General features: G+C 37.7%; 1 protein-coding gene across 1 annotated transcript in view; it reads left to right on the top strand.

The window, feature by feature from the left end:
- The window catches only part of l(3)80Fj (lethal (3) 80Fj), an 88,902-nt gene extending 70,602 nt beyond the window's left edge, over positions 1 to 18,300 (top strand). The window contains exon 4 of the mRNA XM_017614011.1: positions 11,321 to 18,300. Coding sequence (XP_017469500.1) covers positions 11,321 to 18,181 — 6,861 coding nt within the window. The 3' untranslated portion in view covers positions 18,182 to 18,300. The remainder of the gene's footprint in view (positions 1 to 11,320) is intronic.
- The last annotated feature ends 408 nt before the right edge of the window (positions 18,301 to 18,708 follow it).

Raw genomic sequence — 18,708 nt, forward strand, 5'->3', positions numbered from 1 at the left:
GGCAGCAAATGACAGGGGGTAAGTAAACGGATAATATTTCGAGCTCAACATCGCCTGACCGGATAGCAATGCCCTGACATTNTAGCCAAGTTTGTTCCCCTACGATCGTTTGACAGCCTTGAGTGCCAAAGATCGTGGTGCGCATTGAAGTCACCTACTACCATACAGTTTTCACCTCTGAGGGGCGCACCTATATCAGGATGATATCCTGCCGGGCAGCAAATGACAGGGGGTAAGTAAACGGATAATATTTCGAGCTCAACATCGCCTGACCGGATAGCAATGCCCTGACATTCTAGAGTGGTATTCCTGCGGTCGGTGTCTGCTTCAATAAGACGCTACTGCACGGTATGGTGCGTCATGAACGCTAAGCCACTATCATTATCTCGCACTCGATCTCGACGGTGCACGTTGTGTCCGGCACAATTCAATTGAATTGCTGTGCAACTTCGTGTCTTTGACCGCAGCTATCAATATACCAAGCCTTCCCAGTCCGTTACAATTAAATTGAAACGTGTTGTTATGCGGGTTGTGAGGGATGTGTGTAGACTTGCCGCCATTGGCTGTGTGCGCTCCTGTGGAGGTTGCCGCCCTGTAGTGGTAGTGGGCCGTCGCAATTGGGGTTTGCGACCGAGCGGCGCAACACGGGCCCTCGAAATTCCTCGTCCAATCTCGCGTGGTGCGCAGACCTGAACAGGCCCTAAAGTGGCACCAGCCAAGGCAGGTGTAGCACTTGGCTGATGTCACGTTACGGAATATCCTGGTCTGACATACCGTGCTGATTGTAGGAGGAACCAGGAGTTGTTGGCGGCGGCGTGTGGGTGGTGGTACGGTTGTGTCTGTTGTGTGGTCTGTCGTGGTTATGGTGTGGTCTATTGTGTTGTTGTGTTGTGGTGCTGTGGTGTTTGTGTTGAGCTGCTCAGGTGGACTGGGCTTAGCCGTGAAGGCTGCTCTGTTTGAGCAGCAGGGGGCCACAAATGATGTGGTCCACTGCCGATGGGTCCGTAGTCGCAGACTTTGAGGTGACTCCACCCGTCGCAAGCATTGCACTTGACCGAGGTGTAGTCGTGGTGTAGGCGTCTCTGGCATACACAGCAGGTGTAGGTTTCTGCCCCTGGGTTTGACTTGATGCCAGACCTGAGCAAACCTAAACGGGGTTAGCTCGCCGAAACAATAGCCCTTGGTCGGGTAAAACCCTAGTCATTCCGGTACGTAGAACCGGCTGCCTTGGGAATGGACATTCTTCCTCGTTTTCGCCGGTTAACGTCAGACGCAAGCTTGCCATCCAATTTCTGACACCTAGTGTGACGTACTCTGCATTCATCTACAGTAGACTAGACTCACAGTCTGCCCATAAGATTGAGGTTGTTTTTAATAATATCACTCGGTATGTCATGACCTGCGTAAATTTGACCACATACTCCAGTGGAGATACGATCTGTTGGGCTGTCAAATCCTGGACTACATTGAAGCCAGAAGCTGTGTCTTTCTTTATCGGCTTATGCTAACTAGAACGCCTTCATATCTTTATGAGAAGCTGAAATTTACAAAATCGTCCCGTTTATACGGTCTAATTGTCTTCAGCTTTAACACTAGCCTCGACTAGATTGTTTTTTGTGAACACTATACGTACCTGAAACTCGATTCCTACCGCCGTAAGAAGTACTATAAACAAAAGCAACTATAGAACTGTTATTTATAATTATTTTTTTCAAATTATCTAGACTGACCATCTTATTTTATTTTATTTTAAATTATAACAGTTTGACGTAGCCTTAAGTATACATATAATAGGGCCAATTTCATAATGAAACACTTAAAGTACCTTTTACAAAAGTTTCCTTTTAGTTAAAGTGTAATTTAAATGTACTTTAAACAAGAAGTGTTTTCATAATACAATGGCAATTGAATAATAAAAAAAGGTTAATTTAAATGAAAAAACAAAGTTGGCAATACTCATCTCACCAAAATTGCATCAGATGATTGTCATACATATGTAATTATGCTTCGAAAATGAGATACTTTTTTATTTCTACCAAAGGGGACATTTATGTCATTTAAATTTCCATTTTGGGCCGACTTTATGGGCGACTTTATCTTTAAAGTGGATTTATGAAATCGATAAGGAAAATAAAGCATCCTTTAAATTTTAAAACATTCTTTAATTTTATTATGAAATTGGCCCTATGTCTGCATTTTTAATATCATCATATTAACGTTTTGTAAATGTATTAACAACCTGAGTTCCACTCTATCTGTTGTACTATAAACGATTGAAAATCTTACTGTACTAATTTTCTTGTTCAATAAATGAAATGAGTGTCTCTGTGCTGTATAAAGAGTTGAGTAGCTCGAGTGCAGTGTGGAAACATTTTTTAAAGGCAGATGATGGGCTTTCAGCGAAGTGTAAACTATGCCTTGCTATTATAAAAATCTCTGCCCGCTCTACTAAAGGGCACCTCCAACACTTGCGAACAAAGAATAATGCTGAAATGAATGTAGTTGATACGAAGAGCGTCAACAGCAGCATTGAAAATTCAGCGCTGGGATGGGAACAAGCAGCTCGTCCCAAGGTTCCCACTTGAACAAAAGTGTTTCATCTGTATCTGTATCCTTTCCAACAAAAAAAAAATTACAGATTATTTCCCAATCGAGAAAAAGTGAAAGTGAAAGAAAGAGTGTGTAGATAAGTTCGCAAAGTTTATGAGGTCAATTGATATACGCGAATTATTTGTATATTGCAAAATTATATCAAAACAGAATTTGACAGGGAGTTCCCGCTCATTCTAGACTGTCAAACGCGCTGCAGCAGTCTTGCAGCAATGATTACGAGGTTCAACCAAGTCAAAAAGTACATATTTAAAGCGCTTATTGATATTAAACTGACATCTTCATTTGCCTTCACTAATGAAGAATGTTTAACATTGATTGATATTGAAAGTGCATTAGAGTCCATAATACTTGCTGTAAATGTTTTATGCCGTGAGGTCGCCACGTTAGTTACTGCAGAAACTATATTGAGTTTTTTGCTAAATGAATTGGAAGGGTAAAATACCAGATTAAGCAGGGATCTTGTAATATATTTAAGTCGCCGGATAAAAGAACGGCGAAAATCAATGACTGTGGTGTTACTTTACTTGGAAAATCCAACTGAATATCTGGAACAAGATTCTGTGTCTACAAATAAGGAAGATATACTCTTTTTTCCAAGCAAAGTAACGCTAAGAACCGAAATTAAGTGTTTAATTGAGAGACTGTTGTTGACGCTCAGCCACAATCTCAAACCGAAACATAGCGGATTGATGACGATGATGTAGATGACAACGTGCGATGCCGTGCAATAAAGCCATAAGCAAAAATTTAACATATGAGAAATAAATCCATACGATCTTATTTCAATACAAAAAGTAAATATTGTCTCTTTAGCGGCGGTCCGCGTTGCCACGCCACCCCGCGCGTCCGGACACGCCGCTCTCGTATAAAATTGTTGCTGTGTTTACTCTTCTTGCTTTTGATGATATAAGTACATATGTACGTATATGAGATTTTCTTTTAGATCAGAGGAATATATTTTTATATCTATATATCATCGTTTAAAGTACAAAATCGCGCATCAACATAATGCAAAAACGGGTATCAAAAAAACGCAAAACCGCGTATGTGATGTTGAATAAATTATTTTGTAGAGAGTAAAAACACTTATATTTCAAATTTATTCTCTCTTTTATCTTTTATCGCATTTCTGACTAGTATATTTCAGCACGATGGAGAAGGCTTGAGCCAAGAGCTTCGGTGAGCAAATCCAATTTTTGGCAAAAAANCATAAATTATTTTGTAGAGAGTAAAAACACTTATAACGGGTGATTTTTTTGAGGTTAGGATTTTCATGCATTAGTATTTGACAGATCACGTGGGATTTCAGACATGGTGTCAAAGAGAAAGATGCTCAGTATGCTTTGACATTTCATCATGAATAGACTTACTAACGAGCAACGCTTGCAAATCATTGAATTTTATTACCAAAATCAGTGTTCGGTTCGCTTTACGTCCGATTTATGGTCTACATAATCGACCAAGTGAGCAAACAATTAATGCGATTGTGACCAAGTTTCGCACTCAGTTTACTTTATTGGACATTAAACCAACCACACGAATGCGTACAGTGCGTACAGAAGAGAATATTGCGTCTGTTTCTGAGAGTGTTGCTGAAGACCGTGAAATGTCGATTCGTCGCCGTTCGCAGCAATTGGGTTTGCGAAACACATTTCGAACCGAACACTGATTTTGGTAATAAAATTCAATGATTTGCAAGCGTTGCTCGTTAGTAAGTCTATTCATGATGAAATGTCAAAGCATACTGAGCATCTTTCTCTTTGACACCATGTCTGAAATCCCACGTGATCTGTCAAATACTAATGCATGAAAATCCTAACCTCAAAAAAATCACCCGTTATTTCAAATTTATTCTCTCTTTTATCTTTTATCGCATTTCTGACTAGTATATTTCAGCACGATGGAGAAGGCTTGAGCCAAGAGCTTCGGTGAGCAAATCCAATTTTTGGCAAAAAATGTTAGTTGCGCGGTTTTGCAGAACGACGATACGCGGTTTTGTCCTTTAAACGACGATATTTTCGTTTTGCCATTAACAATTTTATTCATACCTCAAGTTAATATGCATCTTACCGATTTAAAAGAAAATTTCAAATACATACGTACATACATATATCTATACAAATTAATGTATGTATATACATACATATGTATATATCTATGCGCCGAAGGCCCTGGTAGCCAGTGTTTAATCTTACAAGTGGATTAGTTATTTATAATTAGTTCTCTTTTAAATAAATAAATAAAAAATCATATCTATAAGATTTTCTTTTAAATCCGTAATATATTCTTATGTAAAACTAAATGTGTATAAAATTTCTAATGACAAAACCGAAATGTACTCAATATTGCAGACTCCATTTTGCATTTTCTCGTTTCAGTTCGGGAACATTGTTTACTTGTTTTTTAATAACAAAATAAACAATGTTTTGTTGTAACAATATAAACCCCCCACCACCGCGTTGTGAATACAGGGATAAAAATGGGACGATTTTTACCCCTCCTGACAGTTTTGGACGTTTTTTTTTCGTTTTGCAAGTTGTACCTTCAACTAGAGTAGGGATGCACAGCAGAGGTGCACGCAGTCGACGTAGCGGGCAAACTGCGAGCACGCGAGTGTGCTAGGCGAGGTGAAGTGAGCTGTACGGAAATGGCAACGTATATATATTAACCACTACACACTTATTTTCAAGTAAAAATGCGTGTATGTATGTGTACTTTTGCGACAACTGAGCCAGTGTGGCATCAGGGCCCCAGAAAAAGCCAATTTTTCCAAAACAAAAGCGCCAAGTTTTTATTATCATGTTTAATAATTTTTTTGATTCAGTAAAAAGTGTATATGCATATCCATTTCCTCACGTTTTTATACCCGAGCGCACTTGTGCACAAGGGTATTATAACTTTGTTCACATAACGGTTGTTTGTAACAGGCAAAACGAATCGAGATAGATATAGACAAATGTATACATAAATGATCAGAATGAAAAGAGAAATCGATTAAGCGGTGACTGTCTGTCCGTCCGTCCGTCCGTCCGTCCGTCTGTCCGTCCGTCTATGCACACGATAACTCGAGTAAAAATTAAGATATCTTAACGAAACTTGGTACGTGTACTTCTTTCAGGCGTAGGACGGATGGTATTGAAAATGGGCAAAATCGGACAATAACCACGCCTACCTCCCATATAACGGTAATTTTCAGAAACACGAAAACTGCGATATTTTAGTAACTATTGAAGATTAATAACTCAAAATTGATATTTACAATAACTTTTAGACGAAAAATAAGAATATTATAAATTTTTTAAAAATGGGCGTAGCCACGCCCACTTATAGTTATATGTGTATATCTTGGCAACCGCTGCACCGATTTCTTCCAAACTTCGCACAGTTGTTCGCCTTGGTACAGCATACCAAATGGCTGAAAATTTTTAAAATCCGACAATAACCACGCCCACATTCCATATAAGGGTAATTTAGAGAAATACGAAATCTTCGATAAATCAGTAAATATTAATGCTAACTTATTCAAAATTGATGCTCGCAACAATTCTTTACCAAGAAATATGTTTATGGTTAAATTTTGGAAAATGGGCGTGGCACCGCCCACTTATGACCACATATATGTATATCGGTAACCGTTCTATCAATTTGTACCAAACTCGGTATTTTTATTGTTCTTGCCACATAAAAGCAAAACGTTGAAAATTATTGAAATCGGACTAAAATTACGGCCGCTTTAGCACTGACACTAGTGAAAATTTCGATAATTTGAAACACATTCTGGAAGTAGTCAAATATAACGAACACCAGTGGCGCATTTGCTGCGACCTCAAAATAGGTTCATTGATTACAGGCTTAACAGCATCTGGCCGTCCAAAATATCCGTGTTTTTTGTGCGATTCAGATTCACGATACGGAGAAGGTATTAAAGGAAGAAACCAGTACAAACAGCATAACTGGAATAGTCTCATTGTACGGAAATGGCCTAAAGACAATAGGCTACATGAAAGTCTTGTTCCTGAAATGAAAATTTTATTGCGGTTGCTCCACATTAAACTGGGCATTGCTAAAAATTTTTTGAAATGTATCGCAAAAAGACCAGCAGTATTCAACCGCTTAAAAGACATTTTCCCAAGACTAAGTAACGCCAAAATTCAGGAAGGGGTTGCTAATGGTCCCGACATACGGAAACTAATGAGTCGTCAAGATTTTGACCAAGTTCTGACAGACCGAGAATTAAATGCATGGCTCGCATTGAAAGCAGTCATTAAAGGACTTTTGGGTAAAGAACGCAAAGACAACTACAGGCAATCTGTTGCAAATATGTTGGCAGCTTTCGATGAAATTGGGGTTAATATGTCATACAAAATTCATCTCTTGCATCAGCATCTTGATCAACTCGCTCAACAGTTGCCGACTGAATCTGATGAGCAAGGCGAACGTTATCATCAAACTGCGCTTCCATTTGAAATAAGGTAACTATAGAGTGTGCATATTTTGAATTCCTAGATTTTTCTAATATCTTTGTCAGAGTGCACAATTTAAACATGTTAACGATTGAAAACTATTTTCGTTCCAGGTACAGAGGAAAGAAATCTCCAGATGCAATACCCCCTGAAATTTGTTGGTGGTATAAAAACACCTTTAAAGAAGAGGAAGACGAGGAAAAAGAGAAAGAAGGGGAAGACAAAGATGAATTCCAGAATATCTGTTGGGCGCAATTATCGACCTTTCTGATGATGATGACGATGACCAGGATATTAGAGAGAGCAGTGATGTTGATCCACAGCCGCCTGCTAAACGGCAACTGGCCAAATCATTGATTTAATTTTTTTACTTAAAACTTTTCATAACTAACATTTCAAAATTATATTTTTTTCCATATTTTTTATAATTTCTTTTTCAATGTTTCTTCAAAACCAACACTGAAAAAATTGGTACACAAGAAATGAGAAGTAAATTAATATTAAGCTGGAAAACGCAAGTTTTGTATTATGATTGTTTTCTTTTCAAATGAAATTTATTGAAGAAACTGAGAAGCATATTATAGATCAAACAGAAAGCAAAAAAAACTTAGTTTTGTGGAAAATATGTTCAAAAAGTATGAAAAAAATGTACTATCTCGATCATCTAAACATCTCGGACTCGCCCACCCAGCACCGCTGTGCAAAGCTTTGCATGCGCAGTCGCCCGCGACACATATGTGCTGATTTGGGCATCCTTAAACTAGAGTATTACCGAGTTACTTTATGTACATATGCACACCAGCTGTGCACTAGGTAANTATGAAAAAAATGTACTATCTCGATCATCTAAACATCTCGGACTCGCCCACCCAGCACCGCTGTGCAAAGCTTTGCATGCGCAGTCGCCCGCGACACATATGTGCTGATTTGGGCATCCTTAAACTAGAGTATTACCGAGTTACTTTATGTACATATGCACACCAGCTGTGCACTAGGTAAACATTACACAAAAAATTATCAAAGTGCAATAACGCCATAATGGCTTTATTTCACTTTCACAGTGAGAAATAAGATCATACGCAAAAATATGGCTGTACTTCTCAATGTAAAGTGAAATGAAGCCATATGGCGTTATTTCCTATGGCTTTATAACACGGCATCACAACGTGCCTTTATCCCATATCTCAACAGATTGTGAATCTTCGCCTCCATTAGAAGCTGAATTAGAGCGTAGTCTTCGTACTGAATGGATAGCCAAGGCTTCATCTGTACTTATACAGTGGCTCACAGAAGTATTTTGCATAATTACTTGTATGCACAAATTTCAAATTTCTTATGCAGTAAATATCCGAGCTTACTAAATCAAATACGTACTCCAATTATTGAGCATTTTCTTAGGAAATGGGCTACACGGCGTGCCCAAAAATTGTACCGTTAGGTACATACAACAAAAAACGTGCTTAGCAATGGAATTCTGTGCTCACAAAAGTATTTTGCTTTTTATTTTGAAACCGTTACTGGGCGCAGTTTCGTTTGTTTTTCTATTTTCGCTGAAGTGGCGGTTACTAGTGCGTTTTATCATCAATTTTGCTAGTGACTGAATTCATTTCATTTGCAATTGTGGGACTTTGCACATCGTAAATGCCAAAGGGTAAAGAATTAACTACGGCTGAAAAAAAAGATTATTTTACACCCTTCACAATGACGGCAAACCTACGAGATATATTTGTAATATGTTTAGTCGATGTCGCCAAACGATCGAAAACGTAATTCAACGGTGTAAAGAACGCGGTAATTTGGAAAATATAACGCGTGTTGGTCGACCAAAGTTGCTGACAGTGAGAGAAGAACGCCAAATATTAAAAGAAAATCGCCAAAACTCACATTTATCAGCCCCAAAAATTAATGACAAAATAAAGGCAACCCTTCACACTCAAGTATCCGATGAGACGGTGCGCAGAGTACTCAGAAGTAACAATATCCACGGTCGTGCAGCGCGGAAAAAGCCACTAATTACAAAAGTTAATAAAGAAAAGCGACTTCTATTCGCCAACACCTATAAAACAAAAGGTTTTGAGTTTTGGAAAACCGTGATCTTTGGTGACGAGAGCAAATACAACATTTTTGGACCGGACGGTCGTCGTATGGTATGGCGGAAGAAAAATGAGGAGCTGCGAATCAAAAATATTAAATCCACTGTTAAGCACGGCGGAGGTTCTGTCATGGAGTGGGGTTGTATGTCGGCTCAGGGAGTTGGAAAACTAGTGTTTATAGATGGAACGATGGATAAACATCTTTATTTGTCCATTCTCAAGGACAACTTACATTCCAGTGCTGAAAAAATGGGTATGTCAACTAACAAGTTTTTATTTCAACACGACAACGATCCCAAACATACAGCTCATGATGTTAAAATGTGGATACTTTTCAACACAAAACATTTGCCAACACCTCCCCAAAGTTCCGATATCAACCCCATAGAAAATCTTTGGGCCTATCTCGAAGATAGAGTGCGGGGACACAAAATTTCGTCAAAGAGTGACCTGAAAGCTGTTTTGCTCGAAGAATGGGAAAAAATACCTCCTGAATTTTGTTGAAAATTGATAGAATCTATTCCAAGACGCTTGGAGGCGGTTTCCAAAAATAATGGCTATCATACAAAATATTGAATAGATAGAATATCGTATATTTATTCACCACCTAGTCAAAAGCAAAATACTTTTGTGAGCAATGAATTATGATTTTTTTAAGTTTTGTTACGTTTACATGAAAAATATTTTTTTTTTTTAGTTTTAATACATTATTTATGTATCATTAAGATCTAATTTTAACAACCTGTCAAATACTTAACAAAAAAATAAAATAAATTCAAAGGTTTACTTAATCTTCTCATGCAAAATACTTCTGTGAGTCACTGTATATGCACAAACAAATACTCTTAATCTGATATTGAAACGTGGAATAACGCTTTTTCAATGCAGAGGCAATAGAGGAAAGCACTTAGAAACTGCCTATAACTATGTGAACTCGATTCCGCCTACAAGTATTGAGGCCGAGAGTGCGTTTTCCGCCGCTGGATATATGTATGTGTAATAAAATAAGGTCGAATTTAAAAGACGATACCTTAAATACTTTTTCTCTCTTGTTCTGATACTGAAACGTGGAATGACGTTTTTCCAATGCGGAGGCAATAGAGGAAAGCACTTAGAAGCTGCCTATAACTATGTGAACTCGATTCCTCCTACAAGTATTGAAGCCGATAGTGCGTTTTCCGCCGCTGGATATACCGTTGAAACACAATACCGAATTTTCGCAAAGTAGTGCGACGACGGTGGCAACTTTCGCCCAAAATTTTCGCTCAGTAAAATAACTACGGCGACAACGAATTCAGCTGCTTATGACAAGGAACAATTAAAGTTTTTAGAAATAATAAGATTATTAATTTTTAACAAACCAAATACAGTATTTTTCAATTTCTATCTAAAAACTTGAGAATATTTAGCATATGGCCACAATGGGTCGTATTTTGCCGGTGCCGCCTGCGACGACGATAGAAATAAGTCTAGCGTTGCGAACAGTTATCGGACGAACGTCGTCGTTTGCTTTGGTTGTGTGCGTTCTCATATACAACAGTGTGTTTTAATTTTTACAGCGAACATTCGCGGCGAAAAATTCGTCGGCATTGTGTTTCAGCGGATATGTGTAATAAAATAAGGTCGAATTTAAAAGAGGATACCCGAAATACTTTATTATTCCTTCGGAAATATTATCAAAAAAGTCAATTAGAATATATATTATATATATATATATATATATTATTAAGTAGAATTATATTATTAAATATATATAATATTATTAATTAGAAATAAATGCGTAGATTTTCTAAATAAAATCATCTTTTCTATATATTTGTTTAGAGGAAATAATATGTTTTTTTAATCCCGCAAATCCCGCGGGATTGTTGACCTCGATCCCGTAGGCTTGCGTGATTGCGATTTTTATGCTGGATTGGATTCCCTAGTGGGTACTGTTTTGGTACTGAGAGTCGAACCTTTTAACTGCATTCACATTTTTATGTTTTAATGAGTTCTCCATATAATTTTTATTTAAAATTTAAAACGTGTACAATACCTGTATTTATGTATCATTGCTAAGATTGAAAATTCAACATTATTTTTGTATGTCAACCTCAAACTTTGATTTTATTATTCTTAATTCATAAGCATTTTTACTATTTTTTTCAGGCCGCAGGATACTTAAGTTTCAACTCAATTTCCACTAATGACACTTCAAGGATATTGCATCTCGTTGTGGATTTATTTTCGAAAGCCTTGATAGCTGAAATTCAAGAGCGGGTTATATGCCACACCTTGGACATGTTTAGTTTGTGGGTGACAAAGTTTTTGGGCGAACTACCGAAATCAATCATATATATCTTTGAAAGAGGACTGGACCTGAAAACAACAACTCAACCTGTTCGAATAGCGTATCTTCAATGGCTTCTAGCTGCTCTTCAAAATGGTAGATTACACGCGGAGTCAAAAATTACTCCCCTTCTTCTTCCGCTAGTTGAAAAAGGTTTACAAAATCCCCTACAAATTCCCCTTGTATGTGAGGCACTTTGCGCTGCTTGTATTATATTGAAAACAGAATGCCCGCTGCACAATATTACCTTAAGCAATTTTTGGAGCGTCGTATTCGACATGAATAAACAATTGTTCTTTTCCGAGCGGTTTATGTTCGCTGCACCTGCCGAATCATTGTGCTATGTATCATTGATGGCTGAAAAGTTGTTAACGCAATATCCAAGCAAACTGAAAGGTACCCTTAATATTATATTCAAAGCTATAGTTTGCAATTTGTTATCGAATTCTCAAAAAGTAAGATCATACACTTTATCTTTGCTGCCAAATATATTCCATTCAATCGACGGCGTTACGTATATTAAATCCATTATAATAGAAATCGAAAGCCAGATAGATAATTTAAAATTTGATGATGAAAATGAAGGCAATTATGAAGAAATTCTAGCTTGTGCAAATACTTTGGTAGAAGTAATACAATGCATTTTTAATTTTGAGAAACTTCCTGTAAGTGATGCTATAAAGCTATCGTTACAAGTTCTAATTATATGTCACCACCCTGCTGTGGTAATTAAAGAACCATTTTTATGGGAAAAGATTTTAAAATTGAATTTTAAATTGGATCCAGAGAAATTTATTTCGCTAAATGCTGAACAAATTAAAGAACTTTTAATTGAAAAATTCGAAAAGAAAAAAGCATATTCAAATGCTATCTCTACTGTTGTTCGGTCGAGCCCTGGAGTAATGTTACCAGCATTTATAAAAAAAATTATAGCTGATTTAAAAACTGTTGATTCCGGTGTTGTTTCCGGCGAAGAATATTCCATATACTTAATTGCAAAGGCGGAACAATGCAATAAAAGAAATGGTAATGATATGTTATCAGCAGGATATACGCGAGATAATCATTATAACAAATCTCAAATAGAAAAAATACAGTTAGGAAATGAATGTGACCAAAGGCGATGCAAGGGCAGAACGAATATTTCAGAATATAACCAAAAACAGCAAGAAGCCTTAAAAAATCAAATTGAAAAAGAAAACTGCATAAAAGATCGTGTTGACCTTTTGAATAAAAAATTAACTAATGCAACTTTCATGCTAGAATCAGCATATTCTGGCAATCCTATGGCAGTTTCCCTACATTTCCACGAATTATTGATGCCAATTTTAAAACTGTTAAAATTACCACTTGCAGCGGAAATTTTGTCAAAGCTGTATATAAAACTAAGCGAGGTATGTTTTGAGGACTGCATTGAACTGGGAAAAGATTTAGCGGTGACTACTATTCGGTTAGTAAATCCGCAGTGCGATCACCCAAATGAATGGATTTTAAACAACATCGATGATAATGCTATTAGAACCTTACTAGAAGTTCAAAGACACTTAGTAAGATATATTAATGATGCAAATAAATCTACATCGCATAACTGTTTCAACGCACCGTCCTTCTCTTATGCATTTGAGTTTTTGAAACGCGTACTTGTTACAAATTCCATAGCCAACAGTGAGGAACTTACATTGATTGGTATGCAAATAATTGAAAATCATGCTCAAATGAGAGGACGTACCGTACACGGGGATGTGACAGATTTCAATCATCCTAAATATATGCCTCGATTAGAAATGTTGAAATTGTTGCTATATTTAATTAATGGTTACCAAGGTAGAGTTCAGACCAAAGCTTCATCTGTACTTTTGGAAGTGGCAAACTTGAGTTCTGGCGAAGATTATTGTGGACATGCTACTGGAGATGAAATTGAGATATTATTACATTCATTACAAAGCGGCAAAGAAGCCGTGAGGGAAGTTTCACTAAGAGCACTCAAAATTATAAAGAAATGTTTTTTGAACGAAGGCATGATGAATAGTGATTTAAAATCTCGGATGAAAATCCGTGTGTGGATAGCAAGGCACGACACATCTGCTGAAAATCGTGCTTTAGCGGCTGATTTATGGGATTATTCTAAGTTTGTTGTACCTAGTTTGGACGAACTTTTTTCAGATGTCACTCATAAAGAGCTATGTATACAAAAGGCAACGGCACATTCCTTGTTATCACTGCTTGTCAACGATCAAGAGCGGACTAAATATGTACTTAAATCCTTGCTTGACATTTACAAGGAAAAATTAACCATGATTCCTCCTCAATTGGATCAATTTGATCGAGAAGTTTTTCCCGCGATTGATCAATGGGAACCGCGCAGGGGTATTGCAATATCAATTTCTCAAATTTGTAAATTTTTTGATATTGAAGATGTGGATCAAATTATGCAATTTATGGTTTTGCAAGGCTTTGGAGATCGTAACGAAATCGTTCATAAAGAAATGCTTGCTGCCGCTCTTTGCATAGTCGATTTTCATGGCAAAGAAACAATAGTTAATTTATTACCCGTATTTGAAGATTTTTTGGATAAAGCACCCAAATCTAAAAGCTATGACAATGTTAGACAGGCTGTCGTTATCATAATGGGATCATTAGCGCGACACTTAGAAGCTGACGATATTCGAATAGAACCCATAGTTCGAAGATTGATTGCGGCATTATCAACTCCTTCTCAGCAAGTACAAGAAGCGGTGTCAAATTGTTTACCCCATTTAATCCCATCAGTGCGAGACAAGGCTCCCGAGATTATAAAAAAATTGTTACAGTTACTAATAAAGTCTGATAAATATGGGGAGAGGAGGGGAGCAGCTTATGGAATAGCAGGTATTGTTAAGGGTTTGGGAATCTTGTCCCTAAAGCAATTCGACATAATGTCTAAGTTAACCACATTTATACAAGAGAAGAAAAATTACAAATCTAGGGAAGGCGCACTTTTCGCGTTTGAAGTACTATGTACAACTCTTGGCCGTTTATTTGAGCCATATATTGTGCATGTACTACCTCATCTACTGCAATGTTTTGGAGATTCCTCGCAATATGTACGACAAGCGGCTGATGATACTGCAAAGGTCGTTATGGGGAGGCTATCAGCTCATGGAGTCAAACTTATTCTCCCGTCTCTACTTAATGCTTTAGACGAGGATTCTTGGAGGACTAAGACGGCTTCGGTTGAACTCCTGGGAGCAATGGCATTCTGTGCGCCAAAGCAATTGTCATCATGTTTACCAAACATTGTTCCAAAGCTGATAGAAGTTCTTGGTGATTCCCACACAAAAGTGCAAGAGGCTGGTGCTTGCGCGCTAAAAGTTATTGGATCCGTTATTAAAAATCCAGAAATCCAAGCCATCGTCCCTATTTTGTTGACAGCTTTGGAAGATCCATCGAAAAATACATCAACTTGCCTTCACAGTTTGCTTCAAACAAAGTTTGTACATTTTATTGATGCTCCATCCCTTGCACTCATAATGCCTGTTGTAGAAAGGGCGTTCATGGATAGATCTACAGAAACACGAAAAATGGCTGCTCAAATCATTGGAAACATGTACTCTCTAACTGATCAAAAAGATTTAGTTCCATACTTGCCCAACATAATTCCTGGTCTAAAAATGTCATTGCTTGACCCGGTGCCTGAAGTAAGAGCTATTTCTGCGCGAGCCTTGGGAGCAATGGTGCGTGGAATTGGGGAATCTTCGTTTGAAGATCTACTACCGTGGTTAATGCAAACCCTTACCTCCGAAACTAGCAGCGTTGATCGCAGCGGTGCCGCTCAAGGCCTTGCAGAGGTCGTTGGTGGTCTAGGTGTGGATAAACTACATCAATTAATGCCAGATATTATCGCTACTTCCGAAAGAACGGATATTGCTCCACATGTTAAAGATGGATATATCATGATGTTTATATACATGCCCGGACCCTTTCCTAGAGAATTTACTCCTTACATTGGACAAATAATAAATCCGATATTAAAAGCATTGGCGGATGAAAATGAATATGTTCGCGATACAGCATTAAAAGCTGGACAACGTATTGTCAATTTGTATGCAGAATCTGCAGTAATGCTTCTTCTTCCGGAATTAGAAAAAGGATTGTTTGATGATAACTGGCGAATTCGATTTAGCTCTGTTCAACTATTAGGTGATTTGTTATATAGAATATCCGGAGTGTCTGGAAAGATGACTACGGAAACGGCTAGCGAGGATGATAATTTTGGAACCGAACAGTCACATAGTGCCATAATAAAATTTTTAGGCGAAGAAAGGCGAAATAGAGTTCTATCGGGACTTTATATGGGGCGAAGTGATGTATCATTAATGGTGCGACAAGCAGCTCTACATGTTTGGAAAGTGGTTGTAACAAACACACCCCGCACGCTAAGAGAAATTTTACCTACCTTATTCGGGTTGTTGTTGGGCTGTTTAGCTAGCACAAGCTATGATAAACGACAAGTTGCCGCGCGTACTCTAGGTGATCTTGTAAGAAAACTAGGAGAAAGAGTACTTCCCGAGATAATTCCAATTTTGGAGAAGGGTCTAAATTCAGAACACGCAGATCAGCGTCAAGGCGTTTGTATCGGCTTATCGGAAATAATGGCATCAACTTCCAAAGAAATGGTATTTTCATTTGTTAACAGTCTAGTTCCAACTGTAAGAAGAGCTTTATCTGATCCATTGCCAGAAGTCAGAGAAGCTGCAGCAAAAACTTTCGATTCATTGCATTCTACCGTTGGCTCACGTGCACTTGATGATATCTTACCATCAATGTTGGAAGGTCTAAACGACCCCAATCCAGCAGTTGCAGAAAATACTTTGGATGGCCTTCGCCAAGTCATGACAATTAAGTCGCGGGTAGTGTTGCCGTTCCTTGTTCCTCAACTAACGACAGCGCCAGTTAATACGAAGGCCCTTTCCATTTTAGTATCAGTTGCAGGAGATGCGTTGACAAAATATTTACCTAAAATTTTAAATGCGTTACTTCAAACATTGTCGGACTCTCAAGGAACTTCATGTGAACAACAAGAACTAGACTATTGTCAATCAGTTATCCTATCAGTAACAGACGAAACCGGTATTCGTACAATTGTGGACATTTTAATGACATCTGCGAAGGCTGAGAACGTGAAGACACGAAAATCGGCGGCAAGTTTACTTTCTGCTTTCTGTACACACACTCCCGGCGATTATTCACAGTATGTACCTCAATTGCTACGTTGTTTATTGCGATTGATGGCCGATTCAAATCGTGATATTCTTCAAAGATCATGGGATGCCTTAAACGCGGTTGTGAGAGGCTTAGATTCAAACCAGCAAATCGCCCATGTGTCTGACGTTAGGCAAGCTGTTAGATTCGCTGCAAGTGAATTAAATGGTTCCGAACTGCCAGGTTTTTGCCTTCCAAAAGGAATTACTCCTTTGCTTCCTATTTTTCGAGAGGCAATTTTAAATGGTATGCCAGATGTAAAAGAAAATGCTACTCAAGGGCTAGGTGAAGTCATTGCATTAACAAATGCTCAATCCTTACAGCCATCCGTTGTTCAAATAACCGGACCATTAATACGTATTTTGGGAGACCGTTTTAATGCGGGAGTTAAAGCGGCAGTACTAGAATCACTAGCTATTTTGCTGCGAAAGGTAGGGGTCATGTTGAAACAGTTTTTGCCACAGCTGCAAACAACATTCCTGAAAGCTTTAAACGATCCAAATAAAACTGTACGCATGAAAGCCGGGCAAGCTGTAACAGAACTTGTAATTGTTCATTCCCGTCCTGATCCAATATTTAATGAAATTCACAATGCTATCAAGTCGAGCGAAGATTCCTCCTTACGAGAAACTATGTTAGCAGCTATGCGTTCGCTTATCACTTTTGCTGGGGTAAAAATGTCCGAAGGTTTTAAAAAACAAGCCTTTACTACTCTTCTAACTATGATAGCTCATTCAGAAGATATTACTCGGTCTGCTTCGGGAGGCTGTCTGGGCGCACTTCTGAAATATTTAGCATCTCAGCAATTGGAGGATATACTACAGCAGCACATACTGATTGTAAGCAACGAGGATGGTCCGTTAAAACATGGTCGCACCACAGTTCTTTTCGTCGCAATAAAGGAGAGTCCTGACGTAATTGTAACCGCGAAATTTGAAGAGAAGGTAATAGAAATAATTATTAATAGCATTTCCTCTGAAAAGGTTAATATTGCTAGCAACGGTGTTCGCGCAATAACTTGCTTGTTACAATTTTATTTGTCAAATGATCTTCCTTACTCACCGTTAATCGTTTCAAGTTTTACTCGAGCTATGAACCATAAGAGCAATGAAATAAAACAACTTGTTGCCAAATGTTGTAATTATTTAGCAAAGGAGCTAACCGCAAATAAGATGACCCCAAATATTTTAAAATTGCTTGTACCGATGTTAGTTAATGGCACCAAAGAAAAAAATGGCTATGTGAAGTCCAATTCTGAAATAGCTTTAATAGCAATTCTACATCTACGTGATAACGATACTACTTTTAATTTGGTATGCCAAATTTTGGAGATTGGTGCGAGAGAATCTTTAAATGAGGTTGTGAACAAAGTTTTACGTAAAGTTGCTGTTCAGCCTGTTGGAAAGGATGAAGAATTTGATGATACAATTTTAAACTAAGCCAGTTGTGTATGTAGATTGTACTATAAATTTAATTTGAAGTCTATTGTTGTGTCAGCTACTATTATAAATTAAAAAAATAAACCAAACCACAAAAAATTTACAACGATGATGCCCAATTGCGTATTTAGTTTGTGCTATAAATTTCATCTGAAGTCTATTATGTCAGCTACTATTATAAAATAAGAAATAAATCAATCCATGAAATTTACAACAAATTCAAAAGTAGAAAAGTCTCATTTAAGTTGCGTTTTGTATACAAATGCAACCCTGTCTATTGTTTGACACTTTTCAGGAACTTGCAGGGAGAAAAACTTCGAACTAAATTCTGCAACCTCTGACAGAGAGTGCAAGTTACTCTCACAAAAGTGCTTTGACTTACAGGTTTTTTGGAACCTGGAATGCATTCCTGTAAAAAAACTGCAAATCGTGAATTTCGTGAGCATCTGGAGCGCAACTATAAGAGATTGAGTCATGGGTAAAAAAGTAATTTCTCCGTTTTTCGAAGTTAGTTAATCGAGATATGG

Source organism: Rhagoletis zephyria, unplaced genomic scaffold, assembly GCF_001687245.7.
Source record: "Rhagoletis zephyria isolate East Lansing unplaced genomic scaffold, Rhagoletis_zephyria_1.1 Rzeph_scaffold_00757, whole genome shotgun sequence".
Lineage (NCBI taxonomy): Eukaryota > Metazoa > Arthropoda > Insecta > Diptera > Tephritidae > Rhagoletis > Rhagoletis zephyria.